At 44.0% G+C, this 14825-nt stretch overlaps 1 protein-coding gene across 1 annotated transcript in view; it reads right to left on the bottom strand.

The window, feature by feature from the left end:
* CUNH10orf67 (chromosome unknown C10orf67 homolog) overlaps positions 1-14598 on the bottom strand; it is a 158055-nt gene extending 143457 nt beyond the window's left edge. Inside the window, exon 1 of the mRNA XM_055332670.1 lies at positions 14317-14598. Within this exon, the coding sequence (XP_055188645.1) occupies positions 14317-14501 (185 nt within the window). The 5' untranslated portion in view covers positions 14502-14598. The remainder of the gene's footprint in view (positions 1-14316) is intronic.
* Between the last annotated feature and the right edge of the window lie 227 nt (positions 14599-14825).

Below are 14825 nucleotides of genomic sequence, written 5' to 3'. Positions count from 1 at the left end.
TGATCAAACTTAACCAAAACTACCAGTTCCTAAAATGTCAGCTAAAGGGATCCCTGGGTGGCACAACGGTTTGGCGCCTGCCTTTGGCCCAGGGCGCGATCCTGGAGACCCGGGATCGAATCCCACGTTGGGCTCCCGGTGCATGGAGCCTGCTTCTCCCTCTGCCTCTCTCTCTCTCTGTGTGTGACTATCATAAATAAATAAAAATAAAATAAATAAAAATAAAATGTCAGCTAAAAACAGAATGCCATGAAAGCCCAAGTAGAATTACCAGACTTTTCAGGATAGACTCTGAAGACAAAGTGAGCTACTATCTTCACTGGTTTGCTAACCAGCTGGCACAGACTCTGAAGGGGGCACCCCTGCAACCCTTTCCCTCCTTTTTATTTGCTAGCAGAGTCTCAGGATCATGTCCCACAGAATTCAGGGCAGGGTGATCATGTTTCCAGTGCCAAGGGTAGCTCTTGTCTGGTCTCAGCCCATCACAGAGATTCCATTCTTCTGGGCAGATTGTTTTAGGGGTGGGTATGGAATTGGTTCTAGCAAGAATGACATGAGGAAAGATCTTTTGGGGGACTTGGGGTAAAACTTTCTATGCTTCTACACAGGGGCACCAGAGGAGAGAGTTTTCCTCTATGACTCTGAATATTGCCATGTGTTGAAGTGATGCCAAGAAGTGCCACAGCCATCTGGTGACCACAAGCAGGGTCAGCCAAAGGCAAAGTCTGTACACAGATTATGAGCTTTTTAAAAATAAACAGAAGTAACTTTGATGACTTTGTTTAGCCATTGACTCAACTAGCTCTAAAACTTGTCATACCTCTGGCCTTCCTGCAATGTCATATATATGTTATTGGTGCTGTGGGGGCAGTTATTACCATCAGCTACTATGTTCTGAAGTATCATAATTTTTTCATCATGTTTGGAAAAAACCATTGAAGTACAGTAATATTTAACCAAGAAAGACTAAGTATAAACTTACAAAATATTAAACATTTAATATAATGATTTTCAATTAACCCCACTAAATTTTCAACCAATTTTCTACACACTCATCAATGTCATACTCATGATCGGTAGCATTATCCAGATGGGGAGGGAACAGCAGTAATGTTGTATACCTCAGTTTCAACTAATGTTTCTGGTGGTTTTCCACAGAAAATTATATTTTAGATTTGATCAAATTTCATTTAAGGAGCCCTTTTTCCCCCCCTCACTAACAGAGTTCTGTTGGAAGAGGCAATCTCCTTGGTCCCTGAGTGTCCCTACACCTTCTTTCTGCATATGCGAGGAATGCAAAATCCTGGCCACTCTTTCCACAGGCCATTCCTCAGAATTGCGTTTGCAGTGAGCAACCTTAAAGGATGAGGTAATGCCTTTCCTCCACCAAGAAGCAGGCTGGTACTCTTTACTATTAAAATGGTGAGGGTTGCCTGGGTGACTCAGCAGTTGAGCGCCTGCCTTCAGCTCAAGGTGTGATCCTGGAGTCCTGTGATCGAGTCCTCCATCAGGCTCCCTGCATGGAGCCTGCTTCTCCCTCTGCCTGTGTCTCTGCCTCTGTGTGTGTGTGTGTGTGTGTCTCTCATGAATAAATAAATAAAATCTTTAAAAAATAAAAAATAAAATAAAGTGGTGAGCTCAGGCACCCTTCCTTTAATGCAACACACTGTGTATATAGGTATCCATGATGGGCCTTTAGTCACCCTCATGGCACTGAGGGGGCATGGCAGATCAAGACAAACAAATATGAAGGTCTGGATACTGATTTTGCAATGATGATAAAGTCCTTTGTCTCTGATCCAGGAGTCTTGTGTCTTCTGCTAGGGGCCATAAAATAAGCAAACTCGTTAGCTTGTAAGTAGGGTAAGATTTCAAACACTGCAGAGTCCTGACCCATAAAATCCTCTCAATAAATGCTGTTGTATTGAATTTTTTCATTTAATTTTATTTTTTACAGTTCTTTATTTATTTAAATAATCTCTACACCCAAAATGGGGCTCAAACTCATGACCCTGAGATCAAGAATTGTATTGTATACTCTTCTGACTAAGCCAGCCAGGCACCCCTGTATTGAAATTTTTTAAGACTAAGATATAATAATTTACTAAAAAGATCATCAATATTCAAAGCTTTGTCTGTCTAAAATTTATAACCATTTTTGAAAATCATTTGTGAAAACCATAAATTATAATTATTATATTAAAATTAAGTACGATATTGTACTATACTATAGAAATGGGTGAATCATATGATCAGTTATAAAAATGTTAAGACGTGTTTTAAAACAGTTTATAAGAAATAAGAAAAGAGCAATTTTTAAGGGTGATGATGTAAAATTTTAGGGAAAATATTTTTGATAGTTTTTAAGTATGGCAACTATTATAGATGACAAATTGTACATGTGGCAGGCTTTTTCTAGGACATATGTTTTATAAATTTTAAAGAAATTCTCCTTTTTTATACATTTGGAAATCTTTTAAAACATGAAATAAAAATAAAATCATTATACTTTCAAACAAGTGTCCCACAAAATGTAGACAATAAAGGTTTCCTTAAACTATGACCAGGTTCCAAATTTTTGTCTTTTTAATCTATCATTCCCATGGTCCCTAGAGGTATCTTACTAAAACTCGGGTTCTTTCACTATCCTGCTATAAAGACTTTAATAGCCTTCCACTGTCCAAGAGAATTATATTCAGTCTTCTTATTCTGACTTCCAAACTATGGGTGCAAACTACTTATCTGAGCTTCATGCACTTAACAAAGAATAACTGAGTACCTACTGTTTGCCAGGCACTGTTTCTGGCACAAAGGTAATAGGAATGGGCAGGTCAAAGTCTTTGTTCTCATGGAACTTATATTTTAAAGGGAGAGACAACCAGTAAACAAGTAAACAAAAATACGTTATATATTGTGAGGTAGTGGTAAACTCATCTTTCATTTTGTATACCCTATGTACCATACTCATCTATTAAATGTTCTCAAAATACATCTGTATCTGAAGGTTGGGCAGTACCTTCAGCCTAAAATATAGTCTCCCCACAGTTCTACCTATAAAAATCATATATAGTCACTTTCTTTTTCATCTTCCTATTCCTTCCATTCCCTTACATTGCCAGAGTGGAGGAATCAACATGGTGGTCAGTGACATGAGTCAATTTCTTCATAAGAAAGGTTAGGAGCCATGCAGAGGAAAAGGCCAACAGGCCTCGTAGCCAAGAATGTAGGGTAGTGTGAGAAACAGTTTTAGTATATGTGCTGCCGAAGCGAGCACAGTAGTGTGAGAAACACAAGCAGCAGCACAGAGCCAGCATGATTGGGAGAAGGAGTACATAAATGTAAAAATGTAAAAAAACCCGAGGGAGATAGAGCATCAGCATCTGGCAACCGCCATAGTGGTGTCTCATTTAGGTGGGAGTCTTCAATGACAGGTAAGGCTGGTCAGTGGAATTGTGATTAAAACAAGGAATTTTTTTCAAAAACTTCAAAATAGAATACTTTATGTACCAGCAATCCCATTTCTTTCTTTCTTTTTTAAGATTTTATTTATTTATTCATGACTGACAGAGAGAGAGCAAGAGAGCGAGAGGCAGAGACACAGGCAGAGGGAGAAGCAGGCTCCATGCAGGGAGCCTGACGTGGGACTCGATCCGAGGTCTCCAGGATCACACCCCAGGCTGAAGGCAGCGCTAAACCGCTGGGCCACTGGGGCTGCCCAGCAATCCCATTTCTGAGAATGTATCCAAAGGAAATTAAGTTATTATCTCAATATTTACTACCCCTCCACCCCATGTTCACTGAAACATTATTCAAAATAGCTAAAGTATGGAAATAACCTAAGTGCCCATTAATGGATAAATGATAAAGAAAATGTAGTGCTTACATACAATGGGATAATCTTCCACTATAAAAAAAGAAGGAAATCCCATCATTTGTGACAACGTAGATTAACTCTGAGGGCATTATACTAAGTAAAATAAGTTAGAGGAAGACAAATATTGTATGATCTCACTTATATGTGGAATCTAAAAAAGGCAAAGGCAAACTCATAGAAACAGAGAGTTGATTGGCAGTTGCAGAGGCTGAGGCCTGGGGAGATGGGGAGATGTTGGTCAAAGCGTACAAACGTCCAGTTATAAGAGAAATAAGTTCTAGCTAATGTACAGCCTGGTGATTATAGTCAGCAATACTGTATCATACTTGAAAGTTGCTAAGAGAATAAATCTTAAATGTTCACACACACATAACAATGTGAGGTGATGGATGTGTTAACAACCTTATTGTGGTAACTATTTTACAATATATACAAAATATTAAATCATCACATCATACACCTTAAACTTACACAGTGCTATGTGTCAATTGTATTTCAATGAAGCTAAGGGGGAAGAAAGGAAAAGGAGATTTTGTAATACCTACTCACAAAATGTTAATCTATTGCAAAAAATGGCAAATTTTTGGTAGAGAATCCTGGTAGACACCAACCCAATGAGGTCGAGGTTAAAGCACCAACAGGGAAACATAATGAACGTGTGCCCACTAAAGTGGATGCCCTGAAAAGTACATACCTCCATTTCTGTGGCATTTCCTGCCAAGAATGCATAATAAGAGTCTGATTATAAGAAAACACTAGACAGAGCTGGACACTAAATCCAAAGTCTATACTTTTAAAAAATGTCAAGGACATAAAGGACAGCTAGAGGCAATAGGAGTTCTTTCAAACTGGATGCGTCTGAAGGGCCAGGATAGCTGAATGCAACATACTCCTAGATAGGATCCCAGACCAAAAAGGAAAAAAGCTATCATTGGTGCCCTTGGCACAACTTGAAGGGGCCTGATGTAGTGCTGGGCTAATGTTGGCTTCCCGATTTTGAGAGCTGTATGCTAGGTATATAGGAGAATATCCATTTTCGGAAAAACACTAATTCTTAGCAGTGATGGGCACCAATCCTATAGCTTGCTCTTAAAATGTTCTAAAAAGATTAATAATAATGAGTATATGAATTCGTGTATGTGTGAATGTGCACACAGAAGGGACAAAGAAGAGGAGCGGGGGCGGGGGGGTGGGCGGGGGTGTGTGGAAAAACAAGGTAAAAGGTCAGAATTGATGAATCTAGGTGAAGAGGATATGAGGGATCTTAGTTCTGTTCTGGCAATTTCTCTGTCAATTCGAAGTTATTTCAAAGTAAAGTATTTTTAAAACGTCATATGCATTCTTCAAGCAAGAATTGTCAACGTTTTAGGCCTTAATGAACAATGAAATGTGACTGGAAGCAACGTATACCACATTTGCATATGCTGCTTCAACTCATTTTCTAACTGCAAAGCTGCCAGTTTTTAAGAAAGTTTACAATAAAAGAAATCTAGACTGTAGTGCAAGCTGCTCTTCCACTTGGACATTATGATCCAGTAGATAATGGCACTGTTTGTCTACGACAAATAGGGGTGATCTGTGATCCTCTGGCAAGCACCACTAAGAAAATCACAGTGAAGGCCTCTAGGACTTTAGAGGGAATCTTATGCCTTCTTATGTAGATGACTATCATCCTTTTGAGAAACAGCGCTGGCTCACAATTGAGTCTGGAAAAGACTGAATGTTAACTCCTGTAAACATGAGTCATCAGGCCTGAGTTTCCCATGATAAATTAGGTTTTATCTTACCCACCAAACCATACACTTGGGCATGAGCACGGAAGTGACATAAGAGACCAGGCTCAAGCAGAAGGAAAGACATTTACAGGAAGCCCATACCTCCTGCTCCGATTGCCTCTTCCCCTCCAAACCATAGTTACAGCCTCATGGCAAATTCTGTACAATCAGTTGATTGAGGAAGAAAAAAACTCAAGCCTAGTTAATAGAGGGGATTGCCATCAGGACGGGGATGCCTATATAGTTCCACAGCTCCACTACAGCTCCGCTCAGAGGTGACCTTGAGGGACAGCAATGAAGGAAAATCCTTCCACCTAATAGAACTGAAGTAATCCATTTGGTCGTTTACTTTTTCTGGATGAGAGCGAGCCATAATTGTGTACCTGCATTAATTTGTATACTGTTGCTAAAGTTTTAACTGAATAATGGTCAGGAACTTGGAAGGAAGAAGACTGAGAGACTGGTGACAAGAAAGTCTGGGGAAGAGTTCTGCAGATGACCCTTTAAGAATGAGCACAGGCTAGGGGTGCCTGGGTGTCTCAGTCGGTTAAAGCATCCAACTCTTGATTTTGGCTCAGGTCAAGATCTCAGGGTCATGAGACTGAGCCCCATGTCAGGCTCTGCGGCTCAGGGACAGCAGTTAGTTGCTGCAACCATTCCAGTGTTCGCTCAATAGCCCTTGAACGAAATGGCTATGGTGGAAGGGATGGAGTTCAGCAACATGGACTTCTGAGTTTGTTCTGGCTGCTGCAAGCATTGAGTGCCTCATCAGCCAACAATAGAGATCAATACTGAGTCCCTAATATGCCAGTATTAACCAGTGGGGATAGCCAGCCGCCTAGTGGCAGCCTGATAACACTGAACATCTTCCACCATCCTCTCTGGGAGAGACATGTATGTATTCTGGATATGGATTTGTATTCCCTGACCATGATGCCACTATTCACTACAAAATGCTTTATCCACTGATGAAGTTTTGGATTATAGGTGAGGTTTGGTGGGGTGAGGTCTGGAGCTAAAGACCAAGAAAATTCTTGAGGCATCTTTGGTGCAAAATGGTGGTTTTATTAAAGCCCAGGGACAGGACCTGGGGGCAGGAAGAGCTGCTGCCCCAGGCTTGTGAGGGGTGGCTGATTATATACCTGCAAAGTTGGGGGAGGTAAGGAAAAGGCAGATTTCAAAAAGATTTTCATATGCAAAGGAGGACTACTAGAACCTGGAGGCCTTGCCATTGTCAAGTTAAAGATTGTTTATCCCTCAAGCAGTTCATTAACATTAAGACAATTGGCAACTTCCCGAGGAATGTCACACAAATCCCACCCTGGGGTGGGGTCATTTATGGGGTGGCAGTTTGTGCTTTTTCCTTAGCAGCCCTCTGTTCCCCATCATCCATCATTGTGACATAGTGCACATAATCATTCTGATAAGGGTACTCATTTCATAGCAAAAGAAATGTAGCAAGGGCTCATGCCCATGGAACTCACTGGTTTTATCACACATCCCATCACCCAGGAGTGCAAGCCTAATGAAAAGGTAAAATAGCTCACTGAAGATTTGATTATGGCAGTTATGAGACAGATCCATGAAAGGATGTGTTTCTGCCTTCCAGGATACAGTACATACTTTGAATCAGTATGTGGTGCTCTCTCTCCCCCAGCCATAGGTCCAGGAACCTAGAGACAGAAGTGGAGGTGGCTTCTCTCCCTAATATACCTAATAACCTTCTACCAAAAGTATTGCTTCCTGTCCCAGCAACTTTATGATGTGCTGGCTTGGAGGTCACAGTCCTCAGGGGAAGAATGCTTCCACCCAGAAACACAAGAGTTCCATTGAATTAGATGAGATTTAATCGAACCTGGCCACTTTGTGATCCTTTTGTCATTGAACTAAAAGGCAGAGAATGGGGTCCGGCCAAAGTGATTGATTCTGATTATGAAGGAGCAAGTGAGTTGTTGGTATACAATGGAGTCAGCGAAGACCATCTCTGGAACCCGGGGGATTCTCTAGGGTGCTTCTTGGCCTTTCCATGCTTGTCATGAGCACGCTATGAAGGCGCACACATTGTGGAAAGGTTGTGCCTTTCCACAATGTCAGCTTTATTCAACCATAGAGCAAAGTTAAATCACAATTATAAAGCAGGTTTAGGATTGCAAACTCAATGACATTCACCATGTGATTAAACTTGGCTTCTTAGACAACATACAAAGCAGGACAGAAGACAAACCACACAACAAGCAAGATAACAGAAGAGTGTGGGAAGTTAACGAACCAAACTCAAAGTCAGTCTGTGGGTGCACAGCTGAGATGGGGCCCCGGTCTGGTCTGGGTCAGCCCTTGGCACTTACTGCTCATGTTCCAGCAGTGAAGGATCTCGGTTCTGGTCAGAGATCAATCAGGCAGGGCCTTTGGTGGCATTTGCCTTTTTTTAAGTGGTCAGACAGAGGGGTCAGGTCTGAAGAGTCCAACACTTTGCTGCCCAAATCCTTTCCTTTTGAAAGGGCTTTAATGTGGAACGCCTGCGTGGCTCAGCGGTTGAGTGTCTGCTTTCAGCTCAGGGTGTGATCCCAGGATCCGGGAATCAAGTACTGCATCGGGCTCCCCTGCATGGAGCCTGCTTCTCCCTCTGCCTCTGTGTCTGCCTCTCTGTGTGTGTGTGTCTCTCATGAATAAATAAATAAAATTCCCCTTTTTTAAAAAAAGGTTTTGGATCTCTGCAGACCTCCTCTGATTACCAGTTCTGGCGTGTCAGCTGACGGTGGTCCCCATAATATCTCCTAGCTGGTGTCATCGCTTGACCCAGGCCCCTGCCTGACATGCCAGATTCCATTTTGCTCTCTACAACACTACAAGGGAGCAGAATTTGCCACCCTAAAATATTCCTCTTGGGCATAAGGATTCTTGAGTTAGTTATTTTTAAGGACCAGCAGGCACAGGAGAAGCTCTGAGAACAGTAGAAGTGGCCCTTTTTGTAAGGGACATTTACATTTATAAGTGGTATCTCTATTTGTAAGGGTGTCTCCCTAGTTGAACCAGGAAGAGAGGATGACTAGATGTCTAGAAACCTAACAATGGATAAAGTAAGAACTTAAAGGAGGGCCGGACCCTCCTTTATTGTACATTCCTTTGCTTGATAACCTCCCATAATGGCTCCCCCTCAGCCTCCAACACCCTCCAACATCTTTCATCATCTTTAGGTGGAAATGGTATTTAAGGTGGTAGCTTGGGCCTTTTCGGGGAGTTATTAAACTTTACTGGGTGTCTTCTGTGTATACAGGAGATATGTATATATGTTATTAAACTTCTCTGTTTCTCCTGTTAATCTTTAATTACCGAGAGTCTCAGCCAAGAACCTGAAGGGCAGAGGGAAAGTTCTTTATTTATTCTTAAATATTTTATTTTTAAGTAATCTCTATACCCGACATGGGGCTCAAACTCACAACTCTGGGGTCAAGAGTTGCATGCCCCACTGGCTGAGCCAGGCAAACACCCCAGGAAAGTTATTTTTGAGAACTCGGAACCTTCAGGAATGAAGATTTGGATCTCCCAGCTGGGTAAAGGACCTCAGACTGTCTGCATCTTTCAGCAAGTTTCTTGGCCACTCAACAAGCCTTCCCTGTGGACCAGCTCTGGCCATCACCCTCTGACTGATTTCTCTGCCACCAGCCTTGTCCTCTCCCAAGAGGTCTCAATCTCCATCTTAGATGGGGGTGGGTGGGAGTGAGGGTCTTCTAAGTTTTTCCTTTCTTGCGTATACCGTTGTAAGAATGCTTAGTCTTCTTTTACTCCCTTTATTGCCTTTTACTAGTTAAAAAGACTTTTTTTTAAAAAAATACTTAATAAAAAAATACTTCTTAATATTTAAAAAGGAACAGGAAATATTCCCCTATTCAAATACTGGTAAGATTTCTGCCTCCTGTCTAGATCCTGAGTGTTACATCAACATAATAAATACAGTCACTTAATCTGTTTTTTTTTTTTTTATATTCTACACAGTCACACATTTAACAGACCTCAGTGCTTTATCCTGTCTAGAAATGCAATCCTTTACCCTCCCTGGTGCCAAGCAGCCCCTTTTAACTATTCAATTTCATTTTTTATTAAGCTTGAACATGTATGTTCTTTCTTTTCCATTTTAAACAAATAATCTATTGTGGGTAGTAGGTTTATGGAATGTGGGTAGTTATGACTATATTATGTTGCATGTCAATGTCATCTCAAAAAAGCTGGAAAAAGTAAGTGAAAAGGGTAAAAAAAAAAAATCCAACCCCAAATACATATATTTTCAGGATATGATTTAAAAACTTGGAATAATGTTTTCAATTATTCCTTCTGGTGCCATAATATTATAGTACTATAATACAATGCTTTAAAATCAAGTCCAAAAATTTATAGATAACCTCCTACATAGTGTCAAAAAATATATTAAGCACTATTTGAGTGCTTAACTTGTTCTGTATGGTTTGTTAAGATATATGCACTAACACACACATTTTCCTTTCAGGTCTTCCAATAATTTCATAAGAGAGATACTGACTTTCTTGTTTCAAAGATGTAGAAACGGGGGCCTGACTAGAGGAAAGAACTCTTCTAAAATCATAAGCCTGAAGGGACAGATACCAATTCTCCATCCCTAGTGAGAACAGGCTCATGGCTCTAAGGTCCCTTGCGTCTTAAATTTTTGTAAAACTGACTCAGAAAGATCTGGCTCATTCAGAATCTAAGTGAAATATGATGGTTCATTCCTGAGTTTCCCGTCAAATTCCAAATGTGTTTAATTTTAAATGGCAACCTTCTTGCCTAGAATAGAAACCCACATCACAACAAATTAGCTAAGTGGTTCCTACACAGGCCTTATTTATAGTCTCAGTAATTTGATTTCTGAATAATGGCTTGGTTGTTGTGCATAAAATACAGTCTTGGAAAGATGACGATTATGTTTTTTGAATAAACTAGATACAAAATTAACAGGTAAATTTAGTATAGGATAAAAGGCCCAGGAACATTTATTAATAGAATGCAATGACATTTCTCACTGTATCCTAGAATAGTCTATCCTAACAAATGTTTATTAATGGATTAGCTAAAAAAATGGTATTAGGTGTGCTAAATTTTCACTCTCATGTACCATTCAACTTTAAATATGGAAAACATTGCTTCCCGTTTTTCCTCTTCAAAGAAAACGCCAAGTGTGATGTGCTCCAGGCTCAAAGAGGCTTCTCTTTGTTATTCCCACTTCCTAGGTGATCTCACAGAGTCCACCCCTACATCTATCTGGGTGCTAAGTGCTCCCAAATTGATACAGCCAGCCTGAACATCAGACTTGAAGGGTAGCAGAATCTGGCATCCCAAAATATGCCTCTTTGGCACAAGGATTATTTTGAGCTAATTATTTTGAGAGCTGCAGACACAGGAGAAGCTCTGAAAACACAGAAGTCACTCCTTTGTAAGAGAAATTTACATTTATAAAGGATATCCCCATTTGTAAATGTTTTTTAACCCTATACCTGGAAGAAAAGGATGAGTAAATCACAGGAGAATCTTATTATAAAGAAGGCACCAATTTAAATCTGCATAACAGCCATACTTCTATTTACTGTGCTTTTCCTGACAACTTCCCATAACCCACTCTTTCCCTCACCCCCAACCAGTCCCCATCCTTTGTCTTTAGGTGATAGTATTTAAGGTAGTGGCTTGAGCCATCTGGGGGAGCTACTCAGTTTTCCTGGGTATCTCCTGTGAATACAAGAGGCATACATGCTATTAAACTTCTGTTTTGTTTTTCCCCCATTAATCTATCTTTTATTATAGGGTTGGTCTCATCCAAGAACCTACAAGGGTAAAGAGAAAACTATCCCCCCCCCATCTCCTAACTGGTTTCCCTATTTCTGCCCTTATCTTCATTATAATTTACTATCAAAACAGCAGCCAAAGTAATCCTCTTGAAAGACTGATGAATATCAAATCACTCCCCTGCACCAATCCCCCCTCATGGCTTCCCATCTTTGATAGTATAATTTATAATAAATGTATATTTTGTTCTTCATCCACAGCTCCTGCCTCAAAGCTCCCAAGACTCTTGGAATTTCCTAAATGACATGAGCAGTGGGCTCATCTTTTGTTATACTTGGTCTTTTGTCCTCAATTCCTGAAATGGTCTCAGTGTGGAAAAAAAGGTGAAACGTGGGTCTTCTGTAATTAATAACGAACTCCTTTGAAACACACCAGAGTCCATATTAGTGGGGGGACTTTTGTAAAGCCCCTAAGGATGGAAGCTGTTTGCCAGAGAAACCAATCCCAGTTAGAGGGTGGGATGGGTCAGTCCCACTCCCATATCCACCTTTGGAGGGGCTGCAGGTAGACCCATTCACCACAAAATCAATGATTTCATCAATTTGGTCTATATAATGCAGCCTCCATAAAAATCTCTGAACTACAGGCTTCAGGGAGCTTCTGGGTTGGTGAATAAGAACACATCCAGGTGCCAGAAGGGTGGCACACTCCAAATTTTGTGGGGACAGAAGCTTCTGTGCTCCAGACCTTTCAAGACCTCACCCTATGCATCTCTTTATCTGGCCATTCATTTGTATCCTTTAATAATCTTTGTAATAAACCAGTAACCATTATTCTTTGCAATAAACCAAAGTAAATTAGTTTTCTGAGTTCTATGAGTGGCTCTAGCAAATTAGCTGAATCCACAGAAGGAGTTATGGGAATGTCTAACTTAAGGCTGAATGGTCAGAAGCACAGGTAAGAACCTGGATTTGTGATTGGCATCTGAAGGGGGGGAGGGGTCTTGTGGGATGGAGCCCTTAACTTGTGACATGTGACGCTGTCTGTAGGTAGCAGAGTGTCAGAACTGAATGAAACTGTAGCACACCTAGTCAGTGCCTGCCGAAAACTGGAGAATTGCTTGGTGGTGTTGAAAAAGCACTTCTGGCATCTAACTGAAAGTCAAAGTGGAAGTCCTTACAATGACCCAGGTCCCACACCACCGTCTGGCACTGTCCCCTTACCTCTGGCCTCCCCACTGCTCTCCCCTTCTCACTCTGCCCCAGCCACACAGGGCTCCTTGCTGGGCCCTAGACACCCAGGCCCAGCCCTTCCGGCTTCCTGCTCTTTGCTGGAACACTTTGTTCCCTGACAGATCAGAAAGGTTCCCCCTCAAGCCTGCAGATCCTCACCCCAAAGTCATCTCTGAGAAGCTTTCCTTGACCACAGTGTCTAAAATTACAATCCACTTCCCTACTCCACACACAAGCTCCTCTGCTCCCTCCATGCTCTTCCTTCCTTAGCACTGACCCCTAAGTTATTTGTTATACACCTGCCTCGCTTATCATTGGTTTCCTGACTAGAACGTAAACTTCACAAAAGCCGGGCTTCTGTCAGCTTGTAGACTGCTGCTTGCCCGCTACCAAACTGTGCCCTAAACCCAGGACTGCAGTCCCCCCCCCCCCCACTCCTCCCAGAGCACCGACACAGTCCCCGTGGACTGAAGAACCGTGGGTGAAGACAAATGAACAATGGCATCCGCGGGTCCTCCACCACACGTTAACTGAGCACTTGGCGCGGGCATTCCGTCCACTGAGCGCAGCCGTGTGTTTTGCTGGAGAGCTACACGCCAGGCTATGCCAAGGAATCCAGGGCAGGAAGTCACTCCTATCAGTAAACAAGCAGAACAGGTTAGACCCTGCGCCGGCGCTGTTATGTGCCACTGCCAATATGTGCTTTTCACAACCACCAATAAACCAGGCCCTGTGTCTACCCTCCCTGATCTGTTTTAACGAATGCACCCAAGCAGGTGGCGTGGCTCACCGGGTCAGTGCCCACCACTGGGCCAGCACGGCGCCCGATGTGGAGCCTGGAGGGCATGGGTCTCCCCTCGAAGCCAGCCTCCCTGGCACCTTGAAGCCCGTGACTTGGGGAACTCCAAGTGCTTGCACAGTGGCTAACCCAGCGCGGGCCACTGACTGATTAAAAAAAAGGGGGGGGGGGTTCAGAAGGAAAAATACATTTTCCCAGACACATCAGCTCTACCTTATCCGAACAGACAAAATGTGGGCGGGGGCGGGGGGTAGGCAAAGATTATTAAAAGGGGGAACCGGGCAGCCCGGGTGGCTCAGAGGTTTAGCAGCGCCTTCCACCCAGGGCGTGATCCTGAAGACCCCGGATCGAGTCCCACGTCGGGCTCCCTCTGCCTGCGTGTGTGTCTCTCTCTCTCTCTCTGTGTCTCGTGAATAAATAAAATCTTAAAAAAAAATACAAATAAAAGGGAGGACCTGTGAAGAAAGCATCAGGGAATAACAGTGAGAGCGGCAAGCCCCTCGGGGCACCGTTGCCCTTGTGTGCGGCGCCCTCCTGAGCACGTTAGGCAGGTGCACTCGCGCCACCCTCGCTCTGAACCGAACCGGGAAGCAGCTCGGATCGCCGCTGAGGCAGGAGTTTGGAGGGGACTCGCCGGACACAGGCGCCCGGTTGCGGGTGGCGGGGTTTGACGCCGGGCCCTCGGGCCCCGGAGCCCGCGGCCTCGGATTACGCGAACACACTCAAGGGATGAAGTCAGCGCGCCTGGGGCGGGGGGGGGGGAGCGCGGGCGGGAGCGCGGGCACAGGTGCGCGCGGCGCCGCGGGGTCGGGCCGAAGGAGGGGGAGGCGGCGCTGCGCGGGTCACCTGGGGCTGAACCGGAACTGTTCAATGGTCGACTCGAGGTTCTCGAGGATCTTCCGGCACTCCTCGGTCGCGGGCGTGCGGTCCGCGCTCTCCATCGGAGCCCCGGGCTGGCGGCTGGGCCGGGCGCCTCCCGCGGAGCTGCGGGCTCGGCGAGTCGGAGTCCCGAACCCGGCGTCCGTTGCCATGGCGACCCTGGGGCGGGCGGGGCGCGGGGATCGGCGGGCCCGGAGGGGGGCGCTCCACCGCCCGCCCCAGGGGGTTCCGACCCGGCGCGCTGTGCGGGTCTAGGTACCCCGGCGACGCCCCACCGTGCCCCAACTCCCCACGCCTTCTCTCCTCCTGAGCCGCTGAGCTCAGCCTGCAGCCAGGCCAGCGCACGGGTTGGGGTGGGGGGCGGGGCTCGGCGACCCTCGCTTCGTGGCCTTCCGCCCTAGGGTGCTAGAGGGCACCCTCGGGGAGGGGGAACATAGTGCACCCAGGTAATGACCATCCAGAGCGATGCCATAATA

This window comes from Nyctereutes procyonoides, unplaced genomic scaffold, assembly GCF_905146905.1.
Source record: "Nyctereutes procyonoides isolate TBG_1078 unplaced genomic scaffold, NYPRO_anot_genome, whole genome shotgun sequence".
Classification (NCBI taxonomy): Eukaryota; Metazoa; Chordata; class Mammalia; order Carnivora; family Canidae; genus Nyctereutes; species Nyctereutes procyonoides.
This window is presented reverse-complemented; position numbering and strand designations above follow the sequence as displayed.